This window comes from Saccostrea cucullata, unplaced genomic scaffold (genome assembly GCF_032062105.1).
Source record: "Saccostrea cucullata isolate Sc308-1 unplaced genomic scaffold, CSIRO_AGI_Scuc_v1 ctg1500, whole genome shotgun sequence".
Taxonomy (NCBI): domain Eukaryota; kingdom Metazoa; phylum Mollusca; class Bivalvia; order Ostreida; family Ostreidae; genus Saccostrea; species Saccostrea cuccullata.
In genome coordinates, this window is record NW_026941724.1 from 102,121 (window position 1) to 124,185 (window position 22,065).

The 22,065-nt window shown below is 33.4% G+C and overlaps 1 protein-coding gene across 3 annotated transcripts in view; it reads right to left on the reverse strand.

Moving 5' to 3' along the window:
- LOC134258298 (multiple epidermal growth factor-like domains protein 10) overlaps positions 1–22,065 on the reverse strand; it is an 89,343-nt gene that overhangs the window by 65,623 nt on the left and 1,655 nt on the right. Inside the window, exons 2-10 of one of the 3 annotated variants that reach the window (XR_009990137.1) lie at positions 20,779–21,042; positions 20,022–20,159; positions 19,769–19,909; positions 18,848–18,988; positions 16,880–17,008; positions 16,621–16,739; positions 16,374–16,514; positions 16,065–16,196; positions 15,782–15,932 (exon numbers count right to left, since the gene is read on the reverse strand). Coding sequence is in view for 1 of the 3 variants with exons in the window: in XM_062740827.1 (XP_062596811.1) it covers positions 20,779–21,042 (264 nt within the window). In the remaining 2 variants the exon portion in view is untranslated. Of the gene's footprint in view, positions 1–15,781; positions 15,933–16,064; positions 16,197–16,373; positions 16,515–16,620; positions 16,740–16,879; positions 17,021–18,847; positions 18,989–19,768; positions 19,910–20,021; positions 20,160–20,778; positions 21,043–22,065 lie in introns of those variants that run through there. The other 2 variants (XR_009990136.1, XM_062740827.1) reach the window with 2 other exon arrangements.

Sequence of the window (22,065 nt, forward strand, 5' to 3'; positions counted from 1 at the left end):
AAATTTCTTTGTTTATTGAATAGTTTTAGTATGTAATTGTGTATAAAAACACGAAAAATGGTCCATATCTTGACAGTGCCCCCATTTCACTACAATAAAGGCAAGGTAACAAAATTTCATTCTAATTTTTCTAAGCAAAAAACATACAAGTATATTTCCAAGAACTAAAATTTTTTATCATTCCTTTTCGTAATTTTCAACTAGATCGGGCCTCGTTAATTGTCAAGGAAAATATCTGATTGTAAATTAATAAGCTAGTGAAAAAAAATCGCTCAATTGAGACTAAAATGTCACTGAAAGGTGGCGGAAATGTCACTGAAAGACGACAGAAAGGTCACTGAAAGTCGACGGAAAGGTCGCTGAAAGTTGACGAAAACGTCACTGAAAGTCTACGGAAAGGTCACTGAATGTTGACGGAAATGTGTCCACTGAATGGTGACTGAAAGGTACCTGAAATGTTACTGAAGGGCAACTGAAAGATCACTGAAATGTATGTGCCATTCAGTGGCTGAATGGCCACTAAAAAGTCAATGAAAGCCGCCTCTCAGTTTTAACTGAAAGGTCTTGTTTCTTCCTCTGTGTGGTCCCGCCCTACCCCTGGGGGTCATGATTTGAACAAACTCGAATCTACACTACCAGCTGAGGATGCTGGCCTATATGTTTCATCTTTCCTGGCACAATGGTTCTTCAGAAGAAGAATTTTAAAGAGTTTTCCTATATATTTCTATGTAAAACTTTGATCGGCCATTGTGGCTCCACCCTAACCCTGGGGGGTCATGATTTGAACAAAAGTTAATCTACACTACCAGAGGATGCTTCCCTATAAGTTTCATTTTTTCCTGGTTCAGTGGTTCCTGAGAAGATTTTTAAAACATATCACCAAATTTTCACTATTTCTGAATTATCTCCCCTTTGATATGGGCATGGCCCTTCATTTGAACAAACTTGAATCCCTTTTACCTAAGGATACGTTGTGCCAAGTTTGAATGAAATTGCGGTCCAGTGGTTCTTAAGAAGAATTTGAAAATGTAAAAAGCTAACGACGACGACAAAGACAAATGCAACGACGACAACGCCAGACAACGGCGAATTTTTGATCAGAAAAGCTCACTTGAACCTTCGGCTCAGGTGAGCTAAATATTATGTGTACTGTTTATTATAAGAATACATATCTGTCTTACAAATCATTGATAAGATAAAACCACAATGAATCGTGCTTATTTTTGTAAAAGGGACCATTACGGATTTTAACGAAACGAAGGATATCGTGTAATAATTAACTCGTGGGCCGATATTGGTGTTCTGTTCACTGGTCGAAATTTGATGGTTACGCTGGTTACAGTTTACATATATGTAATGGATAATGAGCAATATTTGTTCACTTAACTGGTTGACATAATGTCTAAATTATGGTCACTAAATTGCCTCACGGAATGACCAATTTTTGTTCCCTTAGTTGGCTGACGTAATGTCTAATTTTTGGTTACTTATTTGCTTGACGTTACTGACCAATTTTTGGTCACTTATTGACCAATTTTCGGTCACTTAATGGGTTGACGTAATGACGAACTTACGGTCACCTTTAAATAATGTTTTTATCAGATTTGTTAAGAATAAAACTTGTTGAAAATGTATAACATTTATTTAACGATAAAATGGTTCACTTGTAAACACATAAAATGGTACACTGTAACATGTGTAACTTGGTTGGTACAACGTTATTTAGCTAATAAAAAGGTGAGCATTTAATGGTCAATCCAGGATTCCAGCAAACTTAATTGGTCCCCTTAATGATTTCGTATAAATAGACATGGTAAGGATTGCTCAAACCACTCTCTTATAACCGAGGTATACGGAGTCGCTCCCACAACTGTCCACTCAAGTCACTTAATCCTCACCAGGATAGGCTGTGTGCTCCGAGCCCCCCCCCCTCATCCCCCACCCCCCACCCTTCGACGTCAGATACATGTATCTATCATCAATCAATACAATCAATAAGTAAGCAGGTTTTGACCATTAAAATTACCTACTAAATTAATAACGTTGTACCCATATAAAACATACAAAATGCACCAATTTGTCATTAAATTATACATGTAAAATTTAAAAAAATTACATCAATTTCGTTAACTGTTCAGTGACAAATATTACCGTAGTTTATAAACAGCGGGTTCAAGGTCCACCTATTCCGAACTTGTAAACAACCGTTAACCCGAATTTACAGGTACATTTCGTGAAACGGAAAACAAATAGCAGGCCACGAGTTAATTATGACTTCTCGGGCCTTTCAGACTAGGCGAAAAACGACCTCAAATGCATATGGTAGACGCCATGACAACCCTACCTTTTCACGATCTTTGAAGTAAATGCATGGAGACCTTTTATCTGTGGAATATGGAGTTTAACTTTATTCAATGTAATGATATTACCTAAAATATACTATAGAAGGGATCTCTAACTCCGTATATCCTATATTTGAATAAACAGGAAATGTACAAATTTTTGATATCCGGTGATCTTAATACATTTGAGGTTGTTTTTCAGACCTCTGACGGAAAGACCCGAGATGATGCGATTTGAGTTAATTATTACACGATACCCTCAGTTTCGTTACATTGTTGGCAACGGTGGGATCCGCTATTCAAATAAGACTGTAAAGTGTGAACCTAAAACCTTTTCAAAGATGTCGAGGAACGAAAAAGTGGTTGAGGAAGATGACCATAATACAGAACCAAAAGAACTACAGTTTTTGGACGGTACTCCAAGCAAAAAAGTTATTTTCGGGTTAATAACAACGACCAGATAGGAGACGGCAGCGGAGTCAACGCATGTATCAACGACAGTCTACACGTAATTCTACAAGAACTAAAAACTTTGAAGACCCAAATCAACCAATTACAATCTCAAGTGAGACCAACAAGTGCAAACAACCAATATGTTGACCAAAACGGCGTGCAATTCGGTACCAGTACTGCTTCTGAAGATGACCTAAGTAATACGCAGTGAACATAGACCAAACAGAAATACATCTCTACAAAATTCGTAAGACGACTTTCATGATTATGAACATTCAAGGAGAAGTTGGTCAAACCCGACAATATCACGCAGTTATACTACCAATGCTAGGACCAAAGAATTTCAGCCGATCATGTACAGCTTCGATTATGATGTACCAAATTATGGTCACACAAGACAAGCCCATGACCATGGATCAAGGCGTACCCCGGAACCTAAAGAGAGAAAACCAGCGCAACATTCTATGGTACAATGAACTGGAACGACTATATACACGTAGTGCAATTCGACATGATCGCCCAATTATACTACTGGAATTAAGAAACAAAGGTATTAGAATTGGCTACCAGTCTACGCAGCCCGGCACTAAGCGTTTTAAGTGACTTACAACCAGAATATCGGAATAATTTTTATCACCTTCTGTCCGCACTATCAGCAAGATTTGACCCAGAAAACCAATAGCGGCCCACAGGTTAATTATTACACGATATCCTCGGTTTCGTTACAAGATGTTCCCCGTACTTTCTCCAACTGCATTATTCCCTGTGAATGACTCCCATTATATTTTCAGTATCGAACGATTTCATTAAAACAATGTGAAAATTAAAATGACATGTAAATCAATTATTATGCGTTTCCTGTCCTATATTCGGCACTTAGAACCATTGAGCAGTGAAGAATCTTTTTCATGCAGTACCTACTGCGACACAGGACCTCGGGCCGTAAAGTATCAGCTGAAGGACCAGTCTCCACCTCCCACGGTGAAATTCCAGCCCGCGACTTAAGGGTCAACCCCTTACTACGCGACTCCAGAGCAAAAAAGACCACACAAAGAATAAATGCGTTTCTTCTTGCACAATTAGTAGTCTTTCGATCGATTTTCTCCAGAACTATATGATACATGTACACCATCCCATTTCATACTTTACAGAGTGTACTTTTTATATACATCCTAAGTTGAACAACACTTGGTTTGAAATATATGGCTCTTAGAATTGTACAGCTCATGAGTATAGCAAATCCAGAAGGGGGGATTTTCATTATTAAAGGAATAGTCGCTAACGTTAAGTAGTATTAAAGATAGTCATTAAGGACATATGATACAAAGTATATTAACACGTGTTTATTTAAAAAATTGAAATAACAACTCGAATCATGTTTGCATAAGAAAACTGAACAAAAGAAAATAGCCATATAGTTTTTAATTTTCATTCTAAGTTTCACAAAAAATGGGATTGACGGAGACAAAAATTTGGATAGATTATGAAGGATGGTTGGCAAAAGATACTATTTTGATCATCCTAGAAGCTTTACAGTTCTTAATATTTTAGAAAGAGCTAAGTTCACTTTATGCATAAAATGGCCTTGTCCTAATATCAATTAACTGACTTTCACCCTCCTTTTAATTTCAGCTACCAAAATAAAGTGGAAACTTAGTACTTACATTTTCTGTAATAAAATTTCTTTTATTTTGGGGTGGGGGTATTACTTTGCAATACGCCTTACAAGTAATACTGTGGCAATTTTTAGTCCCCCACCTTTGATTTTCAAGAACATAACGATGAATATATTATGTAATACTCTTTGTTCATGTTGGCATAATGATTTTTACAAGGCAGAGATGTTTTTGACCCGGATGTGATAATATATGTTTTTTAATATACATCCGGGTTATGTTTTTATTTATAATTTTTGTAGTTAGTGTTTTGTTCCAATATTACGTCATTTAATTAATGAATGACCATTTTCAATTCTAATTTGTGTTTGAGTGATTTATGAAAATCAAACAGAGCCAAAATAAATGAGAGCAAAGAGATTTGACAAAAAATAACATTTATGAACATAAATGTGTTTTTGGCAATCACCCTAACAAAAAAATACTATAGTAAACTATAGTTAACTATAGTTTACTATAGTTAACTATAGTACCAAAGTTATAACTTTGGAACTTTGATTTACTATGCTGAAAACTTTGGAACTTTGATTTACTATGCTGAAAACTTTGGAACTTTGATTTACTATAGTAAAAACTTTGGAACTTTGATTTACTATGGTGAAAACTTTGGAACTTTGATTTACTATGGCGAAAACTTTGGAACTTTGATTTACTATAGTGAAAACTTTAGAACTTTGATTTACTGTGGTGAAAACTTTAGAACTTTGATTTACTATGGTGAAAACTTTGAAACTTTGATTTACTTTAGAGAAAACTTTGAGACTTTGATTAAGCACTATAAACCCATGGGATTATGGTTTTGCTCCCCATTCTGTACATATATCAATTTCAAGGTTAAGAGGCATTAAAGCTTCAGAATATTTTTTTTTCAAAAACCCGAATCGTCCCCCAAATAGAACAAAGTACAAGAAATGGTTTTAATTTTAAAAATGTCTCTTGCACCGATAAATAAGCAGTATTTATTTAATTTATTCAATTTTAATTTGCAGTATTTATTTAAATTATTCAATTTTAATTTGTGCGGATAAAACTTAATATTTTTATTTATGGAGAAAAAAATTACTAGAAGATAAAAATTGAGTCGTTTAGAATCAAAATATTTGTTTCATTTACTTCAGTCAACATGTTTTTTCTAATGTTAAATAAACAAATTGCATTTAAATTAATCACTTTTCATATTTAAATTAAGATGAACAATAAAAATCAGCCCCAACAAACCCAATATAATCCCCCTTAAAACAGTTTAATTATTAACAAAAACTTAATTAAAATATATAAGTTGTTAAAGTATCTACAAAAAAACATTGGAACTTTGATTAACTATGGCGAAAACTTTGGAACTTTGGTTTACTATGGTAAAAACTTTGGAACTTTGATTTACTATGGTGAAAACTTTGGAACTTTGATTTACTATAGTAAAAAATTTGGAACTTTGATTTACTATGGTGAAAACTTTGGAAGTTTGATTTACTATGGTAAAAACTTTGGAACTTTGATTTACTATGGTGAAAACTTTGGAACTTTGATTTACTATGGTGAAAACTTTGGAACTTTGATTTACTATGGTGAAAACTTTGGAACTTTGATTTACTATGGTGAAAACTTTGGAACTTTGATTTACTATAGTAAACTATAGTTTACTATAGTTTACTATAGTTAACTATAGTTTACTATAGTATTTTTTTGTTAGGGCATTGTTAAAAGAGAGTTATCTCCTACTTTAGAATTAATTGGAAAGAGTTATCCAATCTTGCTCACCGCTAGGGGGCATTGCAAACACAAACAAAAGATCAAGAGTCACGCTGTTTGTAGCTTGAAAGTGTTTTACAGCCCACCACCCTCCCTAACCACGCTACGCAATGTGTAAACTAGTATCTTTTAATTATTTTTGTGTTAATTATAGCTCTTATTCATAATATCGTTTAGGCATCAGTTGTAATATTTGTTTATTTTTGAAAATTTGCTCTAGTCAATCATTTTATATTTTTCTGTGTTATTATTTTTGGTTTGTCATAATGTGGTTTGGGGCAATTTTTGGTCCCCCACCTTTGATTTTCAAGAACATAACGATGAATATCTTATATAATACTCTTTGTTCATGTTGGCATAATGATTTTCACAAGGCAGAGATGTTTTTGACCCGGATGTGATAATATATGTTTTTTAATATACATCCGGGTTATGTTTTTATTTATAATTTTTGTAGTTAGTGTTTTGTTCCAATATTACGTCATCTAATTAATAAATGACCATTTTCAATTCTAATTTGTGTCTGAGTGATTTATGAAAATCAAACAGAGCCAAAATAAATGAGAGCAAAGGGATTTGACAAAAATTTCTTTTTGAGAATCTAGTTATTGGAAAACAGGCTTTTAGAAAATGCAGTGTTTTTGAATTTTGCAGAAAACATGCGCAACCCACGATCCAAAATTTTAAACATCTTTTTTTTATTTTCAGAAATAGATCTTCATAATGAAATTCCATAATTTAGATCAGATGTTGTGCTCTATATAATTTTTCTTTTAAATGCTTTAATTTTCGACTATTTTTAAAGGAATTGACAGGATTTGGTAAAAATGACGTAATTCATGACGCCATAATGCATTGACTAGGGGGAAAAATATTTTATGTTCAATGGATACAACGTCACTAACATTCCAAGTGAAAAACATTGCATTTTTGACCCCAACTGAGCAGTTTTGATTATTTCAGAAATTGTCAAGACAAAACTAGGCCTAAATGGCTCTTGCTCTTTATTACATGTATGTGCATCATTTACAACAGAAATAGGCCAAAGAATATATACCTATCCAGCCAACCATTTTTTGTATCATTTATCCTTGAGAAAAAATGCCTTTCATGAAGTAAAAAAAATGAACTTAATAAAAGAACTCTTAATCTAAAATGACTTGCATATCCAGGTAGTCTACTATCCATTCTTAATGATTGTATTTTATAAAACATAAACATTGATTTCACTTCTCAAAAGTAAAATTTAAAAAGACCTTCCTTCCAATAAAAAACACTTACATGTTGTTTTCCTTGATTATGATATCATTTAGTAAATGAAACAATACATATCGTGTTGATATAAAAGCAAAAGTAGACAAAATATATTCTACAAGACAGTCAATAGATTTAAAAATATATATATATATATATACCGTAACATCTGCAAAAATGCGCTCTCAGTAAAATAATCAAAACTGTGAAAAACATGATCCTTGAATATTAGTTTGGTATTATAAATGTTGCAAATGATCATTACCGGGGTATATATTTACATGAGGAAGTTCGTGTTTGTAAGGAACAAATTTTTAACAGTATTCAACCTTTGTATTCATCTACGTACGTGTAAATAGTTAGTTTAAGGGAGACATAATCACAGATAAAACAAAAAAAAACTTTACTGAATTGTCAATGGGAAAATTGACTTGTGAAAATATAAACACTCTTTCCATCATAAAAAAACTAAATTAAAGCCAAGTAATGATTTATAAAATTTGTTGGTTTAAACTCTTATTGGCAACTTTATCATATAACAAATTGTCATATGTCAACAAATATAAGGAAAATAAAGTTTTTCATAGGTGTTTTTTTTTTTTGGCTTTTCAGTAGTAATTGTCGTTCTTGTCAGGTATTTTAGCTGATTATTGCCCCGTTTTAAAAAAATAAACCTTGGGCGCCTTACTTTGGTTGCATTTTCCTTTTTCTATATTCCAGATTTAACTTGGGTCGGTAAAAATTTTCCAGCTTGTCATTGTGTATTATAAATTAAGCTGGTTAGCACGCATTATTTATACTTATATAACTTTACCAGCTTATCTTATTTGAAAGCAATTGATTTGCAGTGTAGAATATGTACATCAAAACATGTACAACCCCGTGGGGATCCGGGTTAGAATAGGTCCTCACTACCCCCTTGCTTGTCGTAAAAGGCGACTTAATGGGGCGGTACTTCGGATGAGACCGTATAAACCGAGGCCCCGTGTCACAGCAGGTGTGGCACGATAAAGATCCCTCCCTGCTCAAAGACCGTAAGTGCCGAGCATAGGCCTAAATTTGCAGCCCTTCACCGGCAATGGTGACGTCTCCATATCAGTGAAATATTATGGAGAGGAACGTTAAACAGTATACAATCAATCAATCAAAACATGTACATTGTCAACTGGGACTTTCTTATTCATTCTTCCTTTTGGAATGCGCTTTTTCACACGGTCGAAATTTTAATTTATAAAATCTAGAATTGTTGTTAGGAAATGTAAGGAGATAACGAACAGTATTTTAGCTCAAAGACCATAAAACAATTCAATTCAGGAGCAGAGCAAACTCGGACCTCTTATCATCAGAGGTGGGATCAGTTGCCATGGAGAAATGAGCATCCCCAGTCCACCGGCCATATCCACCGTGTTTCTTTGTCGTAAAAACATTCTCGGCACTTAATTGTTTCAATGATTATGAAAAATGTCAGAATTTGATTTCAAGCTAGAATATTTTTGATGATGAGGTCATTGTATCGGCCATAATAAACTTCAGAAACATTAATGATGACATTCTTGTTTCAGCAATTTGTTTCAAAATTTTACTCTATTTAGAAATTGCTCACACTTTGAGCACGCGTTTGCCAACCTAATCAATTGAAAAAATATACATGTAAATCATTGCTTGCCAACCGTATAAACCGAGGTCCCGTGTTGCAGTAGGTGCTGGCACGAAAAAGATCCCTCCGTGCTCAATGGCCCTGAGTGGCGAGTATAGGACAAAATTTGCAGCTCTCCACCGGCAAGTGGTGGCGACTCCATATGAGTAAAGAATTCTCGAGAGGGACGTTAACAGATATACAATCAATCAATTGCAATCAACATGTGCAGTAAATAACCGTGTATATAGCTGCATAAGTAAGTTGAATATAGAAAAGTTAAAGTCATCATTACAAAATAGGATCGGAGCAAACACGTACATCCGAAAACTTGGAGGTGCAATCAGACGCTATACAGTAGTGAGCATCTTTAGTCTAGCGGTCACACCTGTCGTGTGTATCTTATCATGTTCAGGGGGGAAACGGAAAAATCTGTTGACAACTCTGTGTGTAAAAAACCTTTGCAATCAGAATGAAAAAAAAGTTCGTCAGTACTTGTCTTAATGATTCATTATATTTGCTGACAACAATGTCATTATATCAGCCAGAGATCATACGAAATGATGACTTTAAAAGGGACAGTTTATATTTTTGGTTCATCAACTTTTCTTGTTTTCGAAATTGGTCATGCAGAGAACATGCTCTTTGGTATCGAATCAACTGAGAGATACAAACTCTATATGCAGGTGTCAATGGTACATGTTTATTGTTCCATACGTAAGGGAAGTTGGCGTTTGAAAAGTTAAAGCCATCACGTTTATAATAAAGCGTAGATTCCTGATAACCATTACCGACTTTTTCTAGTAAAATATCCAAATATGACCCAGGTTGTATTTCTCCTTACTTCCGACTCTTAGAGCAAACTACCCGCTACTATACAGAAATAAAGATCCTTTCAAACAAAGACAATATTGTTACCTGCATTGTTAGAATGGACCAGGAAAAGAAAAATTCTTCAGTAAAAATGAATAAGTTATAGGTGAACTTTGCAATAATTTGTTTTTCCATCGTTGACTTTTCAATGTAATCCTTGCTAGTAGGTCAAATACAGAACCTATGTAAAAATAAAATTCCTCACAAATAAAAATGCAGTTGATTCAGTGAAAACTATCTGATCCAAAACCTGAATAATCCTACACACTGTGAATTCGGACACTGAATTTCTTTCCCATTTTACTATTTTCCATCTTTTTAACATTGTTCAATCCGACTCCCTGTCTTTTCCGACAAAGAAATTTGTCTCTCAGTGCATTTCGGATTTGACAGGTTTCACTGTAATATTTTAATAGCTATTTTATTTTTGATTATATGGTGAAGACAAATATAATACTTTTAATGGACCAAAAACGAGAGTTAAGGTGTTAAATTAATTGTAAACGAAATAAAGGTAGTTGGCTTTTAACTCTTTACAACTTACTAAACTGTTATGCAACATACAATTAACGTTCCTGTCATAAAAGAAACGATGTTACCATTTCCCCGCAAGCACTTTATAGCGTGGTACAAATTTCTCTAAAGTTTAGTGGCGTAAATAAAAAAAATAACTCTTCTTTATTTAATGAGATTTTAGCAAACATAGAAAAGAGAAATTGGCATTAAATTGCAGATTAAACTGACCTTTTAAAGAGCGTGAAAATGCGTGATTGCGGGGAAATAGTATATGCGTGATTTTGCATTAGAAATAAGAAATGGTATATGCCTTAAATGGGGAAGGGGGTTAAAGTCTGCATTTCGTAAATGACCTTCAAACTAAAACAAATTTATACAGATCTTGAGATGTCATGTAAAGAGGACTTACAGAAATCTTTCAAAGTAAAAGAAATTTAAAAGGATTTCACATTTCATGTGGATGCAGAAAGTGCTTGCTATTGGGTAACAGGATCATCTAGAAATCTTATACTAACAGACGAATCAGGAGAAAAGTTAGATTGTCTTACAGATGTAAATAGCAATAGAGGTATACATGTACATGCAGTTACCCGGGTGGGTGATTTAATTTATATTGAGGAGGACTGTAACATCAACAAACTTTCTGCTTCACAATAAAACAAAAATTCAATTCACATTAGCATCAGAGCCATGGACCGCTCGGTGTATTTGTGTATCCCACTCTGCCAGATAAGTGCTGGTTAGACTGTAAGTTTACTTTTAACATATTTTATTGAATAATACAATGAGGATTTGGCAACAGGCAAGACCTATGTACACCCTCTCCTTGACATCCCTAGAATGTTTGAAAATTGTCCTGGTCTGTAGAAGAAAAAGGTGCAGTGGTGGTTCATTATAATTTCAGCGTTGAGGGTCAGGAAACCCAAAGTTTCCAGTACACAAGGTACATAAGAAACTCTCCACATATCCTGTGTATATAGCAGAGAATCTTAATGGATATGTCATAGAGTCGGATTGGAACCGTAAGGTAGTGACGGATCGGGAGAGAGAGATTCGCTTCTGCTACCCAGATAATCGACATGAAGAGCTTTCTCCTTGAGGTATTTGCACAGACTCTCTTTTACATATCCTTATTTGTAATACGACCACGTACACTGTCCGCATGCTGGATAAGGACGGGTATTTTCTTCAATATTTACTGACGACTGAAAATGGAATAACTGAATTTACAATTACAAAAATGACCTTCTTTGGGTTAGATCTTTGGACGACAACACGTCTGTGTTTAAAGCGTAAAGAAAGAAAACACACTGCATGGTAGGAATGCTCATTATGAATAAGGAAGGATATTTTCTTTTCAAATATACACTGACAAGTGACCATGATAAAGTTAAATTTCATAGCTTGAAATATATTTTCAAAATTTATTTACTCTGGATTGGACCATTGGACAACAACATTGGACAAAGTTTTAAACAAAGGAAGAAAGGCATTCCGCAAATAAGTTAAAATTGTGGTGTTTTATGCTGTGTATATAAAAACAATACTACAGGTGTAGATGAAATCTCTCGCATATGCGGGAAATTGAATTATTGTTACCGCTAATATAGATATAAAAAGGAATTTACCTTGCTCTGCTTCTGTCCTTAATAAAAACAAAATGCACAAATTTAAAACTGAACCACATTTTTGAAACTTGTTTTCGATACCCCACTATTCAACGATCACCATGCAGTAAATCCTTAGAACTGTAACCCAATCGTTTGCAGGATGTTTTAAAGAAAATAACTGTTTTTATTGCAAAGCAGTTCCAATGCAGTTATACATAGGTGAGTACTCATTTAATTAAAAATACTTAAGTTGTGGCCCTTTTTACAACAAAATCTTACGACTAAGCTTGCATTTTTTCCACTCTGTTAAAAAATAACATTGGTTAAGACAATGTAAAAATAATATATTTTTAGGTCACCTGAGTCACTCAGGTGACCTATTGCTATCTGTTTTTGTCCGTCGTCGTCCGTCGTTCGTCGTACGTCGTACGTCGTTCGTCGTCAATCGGTCGTAAACTTTTGAACATTTTCAGCTTCTTCTCTGCAATCACTGAACCAATTTCAACCAAATTTGGCACAAAGCATCTATGGGTGAAGGGGAACAAAAATTGTGAATTTCATGATCCCTGCCCCCCTGGGGCCTGGGGGGTGGGGCCAAAACCACTAAAATTAATGCAATCTTCAAAAATCTTCTTCTTTACTCCTGGACATCAAGCAGTCAAACTGTTTGCATGATTGTAATGAGCGTTGAGTCCTTTACCAAAATTGTGAAATTCATGGCCCTGGGGTCAGGGGTTCTTGTACTAGGGCGGGGCTAAATAAGTATATAGTGAAAATGCATTATTTCTTTGAAAATCTTCTTCTCTGCTCCTGGGTATTAAATAAACTAACTAAGTACATAGTTATGATGAGCAAGAGTGCCTCTGCCAAAATTGTGAATTTTATGGCCCCAGGGTCAGGGGTTCTGGTGTTAGGGTGGGGCTCTATTGATTATGTAGTGAAAATACATGAATTCTTTGAAAATCTTCTTCTCTGCTCCTAGATTTTATATAATTTCACTAAGTATATAGTTATGATGAGCAAGAGTGCCTCTACCAACATTGTGAATTTTATGGCCCCAGGATCAGGGGTTCTGGTTTTAGGACGGGGCTCTATTGATTATATAGTGAAAATACATGAATTCTTTGAAAATCTTCTTCTCTGCTCCTAGGTTTTATATAAACTAACTAAGTACATAGTTATGATGAGCAAGAGTGCCACTACCAAAATTGTGAATTTTATGGCCCCAGGGTCAGGGGTTCTGGTGTCAGGGTAGGGCTCTATTGATTATATAGAGGAAATACATGAATTCTTTGAAAATCTTCTTCTTTACTCCTGGGTATTAAATAAACTAACTAAGTACAAAGTTATGATGAACAAGAGTGCCTCTGCCAAGATTGTGAATTTTATGGCCCCAGATTCAGGGATTCTGGTGTTAGGGCGGGGCTGTATTGATTACCGGTATACATGTATAGTGAAAAAACATTAAATCTTTGAATATTTTCTTCTTTGCTCCTAGGTTTTAAGCAGATGATTTACCCATATAGTTATGAGCAATCCCTAATCTTCAAGAATTGTAAAATTCAAGGCCCCAGGGTCAGTTGTATCATAGTGGGGGGGGGGGGGAGGCTGTACTTATGTACTGAAAATGAATGAATTGTTTGAAATGTGCTCCTTGGTATTAATCAAATATTTTTGAAAAGCAAGTATGCCTTTCCAAAAATAGTGCAATGTGTGGATCTAGGCCTAAGAGTCAAGGGTTCATGTGTGGTAGCGGCATTACTGATTATTGCTGAATATTACTGATTAGTTGAAATGCATTTTTTGTTCCCCTACCCTGCCTATGGGTATAAAGTAACCAAACTAAGGAACTGCTAAGTGTATAGTTATGATGACCAGATTGTAAATGCTCTTGCATCTGGCTTAAAAAATGGATCAAATTCAGTCACTGGGAAGTTGTTGAATAATGCTCAGGTGACCTATAAGGCCCAGGGGCCTCTTGTTTAAATACTTAATATTTGTTGTATTGTAGAGGAAGATATTTTTTCAAACAGGAATATTCAATAAAATTGACATTATCTATGAATCTAATCTTTCAAAGTATAAAATCAGAGACTTAATTAATCCTTACACAGTCTATTTAATCGATAAGTTCTGATAAACAAATTCATTATCCGTGGCACGCAGTTCCTGGTAACTGGAAGTTTGATTTGTTGTTTCAAGATCTTGGTATTGTTGATCGACATCTTTAACAGTCTGATAGATTTCTGTGTCAAGGATTGCTTTTGTGCCTTTGTGGAATTTTCTCTTGATGAGAAGTGTTCTGAATAAAAAATAGATACATTTTAATGCATAGACAATTTCTGAAAGATAAATGAAACATTTATTTGGCGAAGTGTGAAGTTTCATTCCATTTGATTAAATAGAACTCATGTTAGCCATATTTTAAAGCAACATGTTTTGTTACCATGGAGCACGGTTATCTTATATTGTAACGTCAACATCAACGCTGAGAAAGTTTGTCAAAAGTATACTCATTTTTTTTAATTTCAAACACGGTTTGTAGTGTCTTCTCCATTCAAAACACATATCCACAACACTTAACACCTAGTTTGCTAACAATTGTAAATATAGCTTGAATCAGAATGTTATTGTTTTCAAATTCTTTAAATTACTATGCAACTCTATTATTTCTGCAACATTGAAGCGCACATTACGTTCAATGACATTCCTAACTCTTTTGACAATATTTTTATCTTTAACCTGTTTCTTTGCAGACAATCCATCGTCCGATTCAAACTCGCTACCACTCAAAATTGTATTTTTAATTTTATACAAATACACAGATTATTTTTCATACAGATCCTGGTTTAAAAGGATTTTTTAAGCTTGTAGAAAAAGTTTCCCGATTATAAAGTCTAATTTTATTGCTACTTGCTGCTCCGTGACGTCCTCCAACGTCATGGTTTTTTGCCTTTTTCAATCAAGTCCTTATGTATTTAGAAGCTGATATCTTTTAAATGGAGCGAGGTATTACATAACCTGATTTCATTTTAATTAATACAACAATACTTTATTTAAACATGTAAATTTTATTTCGTTTCAGCTCCATTTATTAGAGGTATAGCTGTAAATACTATAAAGTGAAAATTAGAAAAATACTCAATTTTGACTGTGCTCCTTGACCCCATTTTTGCTGTTTTAAATCCTTGGTAATTTTAATAAATATGAAGATACATTCCAATTTTTTTACTCAAATTATTTGAATCTGTTGTTAAAATATTTGTATCACATTTTGATATAATATGACGTTAAATAAAAAAGTTAGGACAAAAGTCTACGAAATGACCCTCGTATATAGTAATATTTATTAAAAATTACATTCTATGGTATACGTAAAATCGAAGGTCTCTTCATATGTCTCAAAACACGAAAATTTACCCCCCACAAAAATCTGTGATACACTGCATATCACAGTATGTAACTCATATTATATTGTGGTCATTAAATGAATGATAAAAACTTATACCTTTGATAATGACCAAATAAAACGAAAACTTTGATTTTGATGACGCAAAAATTAAAGACGAATTTAAGTACATGTAAAAGGAAGGCAGTAAGATGGACAATGTGTTTACAATAGCACCTCTACATCTTTATGCAACTTCCTAACAATATTACACAAACTCACATTCTAAAGCATTACTCTGACATCTGTCTCCCATATAGTTTTTCTGACATCCACGTGGACATTTTCCATTGACTTTGTTACATGTTTCATTATAAGCACAATGTCTACTGCATTGGTGATCGCAATTCACTCCAAAATATCCTGACAGACATTCTGTACATTTCAAAATAATATCATTTTCGAACAACACCATATAATTCCAAAACTAAAATCAAAAGATTTATAAAAATTATATTTGACACTTTTACCTTTTATTTCTCTTTTAATTAAAGATTAAACATTTACCTTTATCACAGTTTGGAGTCCCTTTCCATCCTGGTGTACATTCACAGAATCCATCAACATGATCACAAGGGTTGATACACTTTTGTGAACATATCCCGGAACAATTTTTACCAAAATGACCAGACGGACATGCTATTATTAAAGAGGAAAAATAATGATCGAATGTTTGACATGACTTAATTTATAACGAGAATTGTTAAATGAATATATCTTTGACAGAGTTTAATAAGTATAAAACATTGGAATACTCGGCTGAAAAATGACATTAAAAAGTATCACAATTGTTTTTTATGTATATTGAAAAAGAACCTAAGTCACACAATGGTCCTGTGAATCCATCTGAGCAGCCATTAGCACAAATCCCAGTGATGTGATGACAAGTCTCGTTATTGATACAATGTCTACTACATTGCCTTGCACAGTCTTTTCCAAATGTTAATGCTGTACACTCTGCAGATAAAATAACATATCATGCACTGGTTTTTAAAGTCTGATTTTTTATCAGAGGTTTCACTCTATTCCAAAGTAAGAGGAATTCATAATCTTTAGGCATTACTTTTTGAACAGTTTAAGCCCAGGAAACCTGGTTCGCACCCAAAAATGCAACGGAAATGTTGGAACATGTGCTACTGCATTGCTTCGAGCAATTTGGTCCATAGTGCCCTTTATCGCATACTTTTTTATAAAGAAAATAAAAAGTTAATTTAATAACGATAAGTAAAATCCAAACTTTTTTTTCAATAGGTTAATTGAATGGATTAATAGCAGGAATTCAAATTACTTTTGATATCAATGGCATTTTCTGTTAGTTTTACCCTTTTGACATTTTCCGCCGACATATCCATCTTTGCATCCTGAATAACATATTCCACTAATATGATTGCACTCGTTCTCATTATGGCAATATTGACTACACTTTTCTGCGCATTCGTTCCCAAAATATCCTGACGCACAAACTGTAAATTGACAATATGAACAAGTTTGATTAAGAGTATTGTTAATGTTGAAAAAAAAAACTGTATCTTGACAAATTGTTCTAATATATACAATAGTTAAGACATATGTATGAGGAAAATTGGAAATTTATGATTCTCGAGAGAGGAAACTATTTCTCGAGGCGGAGAATCAGTTAAGAAAATTGTTTCCTGTCGAGGGGAAACATATATTTGCTATATCCCGAACGTTTTATTATACAGTTTGTAAACAGAACCATTTTAAGGAGATTTATAAAACCAGATTTACTTAAGAACGTTTTAAATAATTCATTATATAGGGCCATTCGAGTAAATGCAAATTCATCCAATTAAACATATTTTATTCTTAATTCATTAATATTTAGGAAAACAGTTACATATATAAAAAGTAAAATAATCTCAGATTTCACAATTATCGTGCTTTTCAGACTGATTTACTTCCAGCATGGTGTTTGACATCGCATGTCGGAATGATTTGACGTCATAGACTCTAGATTTCTTAAAGCTCTGCTGTCTGAACTTTCGATTGTTCTAAAATATTTTGAATATATTAAGAAGCAAATGTTCCAGGGAGTAGCCCTTGATTCTACAGTCATTAGTCTGAAGATTGGGGAGGAAGTACATTCTCTGATAAATACCATTTTACATGTATATGGTTGATGTATGTTGCTTATACAATACACCCAGGACGTGTGTTTGCTGTCTTAAAATTGTCAAGATTGTAAACGTAGAAGAACAAGGTTCACTTCTGGCTTTTTTGCACCTGTGAATTTCTGAAAAACTGGAACTGTTCAATTTCAGTGAACAATGCATCAATTATCATTTAGACCGTTGGTGATTGCATGTCTACCAAAAAATGACGTAATTTTCTGGCTAGTCAATGCATTATGACGTCACGAAATGCGTCAATTTCCTCATATTCTGAAAAAAGTTTACAAAACAGCCAGTTTTTAAGATTTTTCCAAATATTCAAAGAGCGCAACCTCTGATCTAAAATATGCAACCAGTCAATGATAGAACTTTTTCTGAGCAGCACAAGACATGATTGATACTTTTTAGATCAGAGGGTGCGCTCATATTATATTTCTTCTCTGAAAGTACTCAAATATGCCTGTTTACATTAAAATTCAAGAACATTGCAAATAAAACCTGTGTTCTAAGACCTGGAGTTTAAGGGGAATAAATTTTAATAGGAAATGAAAGTACTAGGTCTCTACTTTATTCTGATGTTTAAAATGGAACATAAAGTGTTAGTCAATAAACTGGTAAATCTACATGGCTGTTTTATGCATAAAGTAAATCAAGCTCTTTATTACATATTTTGATTTAAATATTACTATCTATTTTGTTTCATTGAAAACTTACAAAATGTGATAATGCTGGAAAGAGATATTAACAAGTTGCTTATACAAGAAAATGATCCAATTGTATTATACGTTAAACCCAGTGTTCTAACTACGGTGTTCAGACCCCTTTATATTGTGACTTGAAATTGATTGAAATGATAACATCTGATTTAAATGAATGTCAACCAATAAATTGTCTACGCAGGAAGATCAAGATATCTAATATTAAATGAAAAAAATTACAACACGCATATTTAAATGAGCTAGATCACCAAAATCAGATACTTCTAAAGAATCACAATTACGTAGACTTTAGCAGTATTTACGGAAAATCTATTTTTAAATGTTATATGTGAATCACAATGAACCAGTAAAAGAAACTATTAATAAGTTAGAAAACGCTTATAATATTAATTAGAATAAGCAATTTGTAATATCCGTTTAATAAATGCCCTACATGTACCTTGATCACATTTGTCATTGGTGAATCCCAGTTGGCAGCCTTCATCACATTTCCCAGTTATTTTATTGCAGGGTTTTTCATGTAGACAGTGTCCACTGCAGTTAAACATGCAATTGTCACCATATGTCCCATTAAGGCAACCTTTCAAAATTTTATATCCTATTACATATTGTTTTTTTAATGTCAATTGAAATTTTTTTACGATTATGTTTCAAAGGTTATCAAGAATATTTTTAGACGTGTATACGTAACCCCTTTTATAAGAAAAAAAAAACTTATATGAATACAACTCAAGGCTAAAAATAAAAAACTCAAGTAAGGAAATTGTTTATCTTTAGAAAAAAAAAAGAGTTTGAAAAGGTGAAGTATAGACTAAACATACACTGTTTAACTGAAAAGTCTTTTAAACTGAGATAATAATACAATGTATACTTACTAACACATTGTCAATCCAGCATTTTAACATTTGAAAAGTAATGTACTACGAGAAAATTTCTCTAAAATAGAGAATATTTATTCTTATGGAAGTCTTTTATATTTATTCAAATGTGTTTATATTTTATTCCCAATTTATACTATTTTTCCCCGCAGATTGCCCATGGACCTCCTTATTTGTATTCTTGATAATGGGAATTTGTTTGCTTTTTCAAATAACTTTTCGGCAAACAGGTAATTAGTTTGTTTAAGGTGCTGTTTTTGTTGAGAATCTCTGTCAAAATTAATCCTGCTCAGATAACCCCTGGATTTAAAAACAAATTGCACAAAGATTTTAATCTTTTCCTTCTTTTCCTTCCTTTCCTTCCTTCCGTAGAAAACAGATTTGATTTCCCTTTTGAAAAAAAAATAATTAAGAATTCTAAAATGGTGAAAATATTATTTGAACGGTTCCATATTTTATGATTCCACGTATTTATATCTTACTCTTTTCACAGAGAGGTCCTCTCCAACCAGCGGCACAACCATCGTCACATTGACCTGTTACATGATTACAGTGGGTATTGCCTTCACAATGTCCCTCACAAATCTGCCTACATTCAAGTCCATACTCCCCGACTGGACACACTAATCATGAATATAAAATGATTTGTAAAAAAAAAAAAAAAAATCGGATCATTAGTAAAAATGAGTTTCTTTGACAACTTCGTGGAATAAACTAAGAATTGTTGATATATACCATTATCACATCGATCCCCAATCCATCCTGGCCTACATCCAACACAAGTTCCGTCCAAAATATTGCAACTTTGTTCTTGACATTTTTCTGGGCATTTAATATTGCAATTTGGACCGTATGTTCCACTTTCAGTACAGCCTTATGAATCAAAAGGGGGAAAGTAAGATAATTCATGTTTCACAGAAAAAAGTAATCAGAATATTTTCAATATCTTGTGGTTGCATGTGGAAAATATGACACGAATGATACAGGATTATTAGATATTTTCAAACGTGCGAAGCAAAAAAAAATGTTAAAAAAATTCTTTCACATGATTGGAAAACAATTATTCGAGTATAAAATAATGAAGTTTCTCTTTTATGCATTTCTCTTTGTTTTCCCTTTTCTTCTGTCTTTTTGAAATACTTTGTTAGTAACAAACCTTGTCGTTATAGTTGAGCAATAAAGAGGTAATAATAGACAATAGATTGCGAGATGAGAAACCTAGTACATGTATACATGGATTTCAAAAGCTTATCTGGAGAAACTTTGTCGGTATTAGTTTCTGTTACTCTTTTTTTATCTTCTAACACATCAGGGAGTATTTTTACAACACTCTTTTTTAAGAAAAAAAATCTGGAGATTTCCAAAACTTTTAGTATTCTCCAAAAACAATCAATTTGATATACTTTCACGCTGCAACAGAATACCACTTTTATTCAATAAATAAATAACAAAGAATCAAATAAAAAAAAAACTATAAAATGTTTATGTATACCTTGTACTTCAATTTCACATAACTCTGTAGTAGAGTATGGTTGGAAACCTTCAGGATAACCATCTGGATATCCTTCTAGATATTGCCCTTCAGGAAGTTTCTCGTTAAAGTAGATAACGTACCGCGCATGACCTATAAATGTTGTATTAAAGTCCAGGGGTGGTAACTCTGGGCCGTTGATGTAGCAACGAAAACCTTCCTCTTTATTTGTGGTGTTTGAGAAATAAGGAGAAAATCCAGCAAAGCGTCCATTTTTTCGTCTATCTTTAAAAAATTATACATTATATATATATATATATATATATATATATATATATATATATATATATATATATATATATATACTGAAAGGAAAAAGAAACGCAGGGTAGCATAAATTTCGATAAAAATTTGACCATATGACCGAAAATTACGAAAATTGGTCGGAAGGGAAATTTAGTTACTGTGCATTAAAATCAGTATTCAGAACTATTCAACCATTAAATTTATGACGTCACGTAGGGAAAACGCTAAAAAGCCCAAAACACGTGCAATTTGATAACGATGAGTTTGTAAACAAATCTTGTTGCATTATTTGATGCATATGAGGTATGCACATCGTTTTTCATTATTAAGAGACATTATGAATTTATTGCAATCTTGGCACAGTTTACGGAAGTTCAATGGGGTCTTGTTTTCGAATTGCCTAATTAATGAAAAAGGCAACAACGGTTTACTAAGCAGTCTCTTGTAAATTTTCCCCCATAAAACGTTTTAGCCGTTGTCAGAGAGGGTCTGGAGTGGTTTTCAATCAACCGTGACGATGACGGTAACGCGAAACAGAGTCATGTTACGAGCGAGTTATTCGTCCTGCTGTCTCTTAAATCGCCACCTTACTACCACAAAAACAGCCATTTATAGAGTAGATGATTATAATCAATACATTCGTACGAAATTTGAAAGAAAACATTTCTGCAATTTGGTTTTTTGTGCCAGTCAACTTACGGTTGTATTCCTCTCACTGGCGCATGCGCGCGCCGTTTGACTTAATTTTTTGCATGGTTACCCATGCTTAATATAGCCAGGATTTGACAGATAAACACTCTGATGAAATTCCATGCAAAGGAGAAATAACGCTCTGACAAATGCATGAGACAGACATTGAAGATAATGAGAGTTTTCGATTTTCACTTTTGGGGGGTATCGTCATTTGAGCTTCAATAACTTATGAATGATTAGACAAAATCATATGAGAATTTGGTTATATCTTTTTGAAAGATGATTTTAAAAGGTAGATAGGAAAACTAA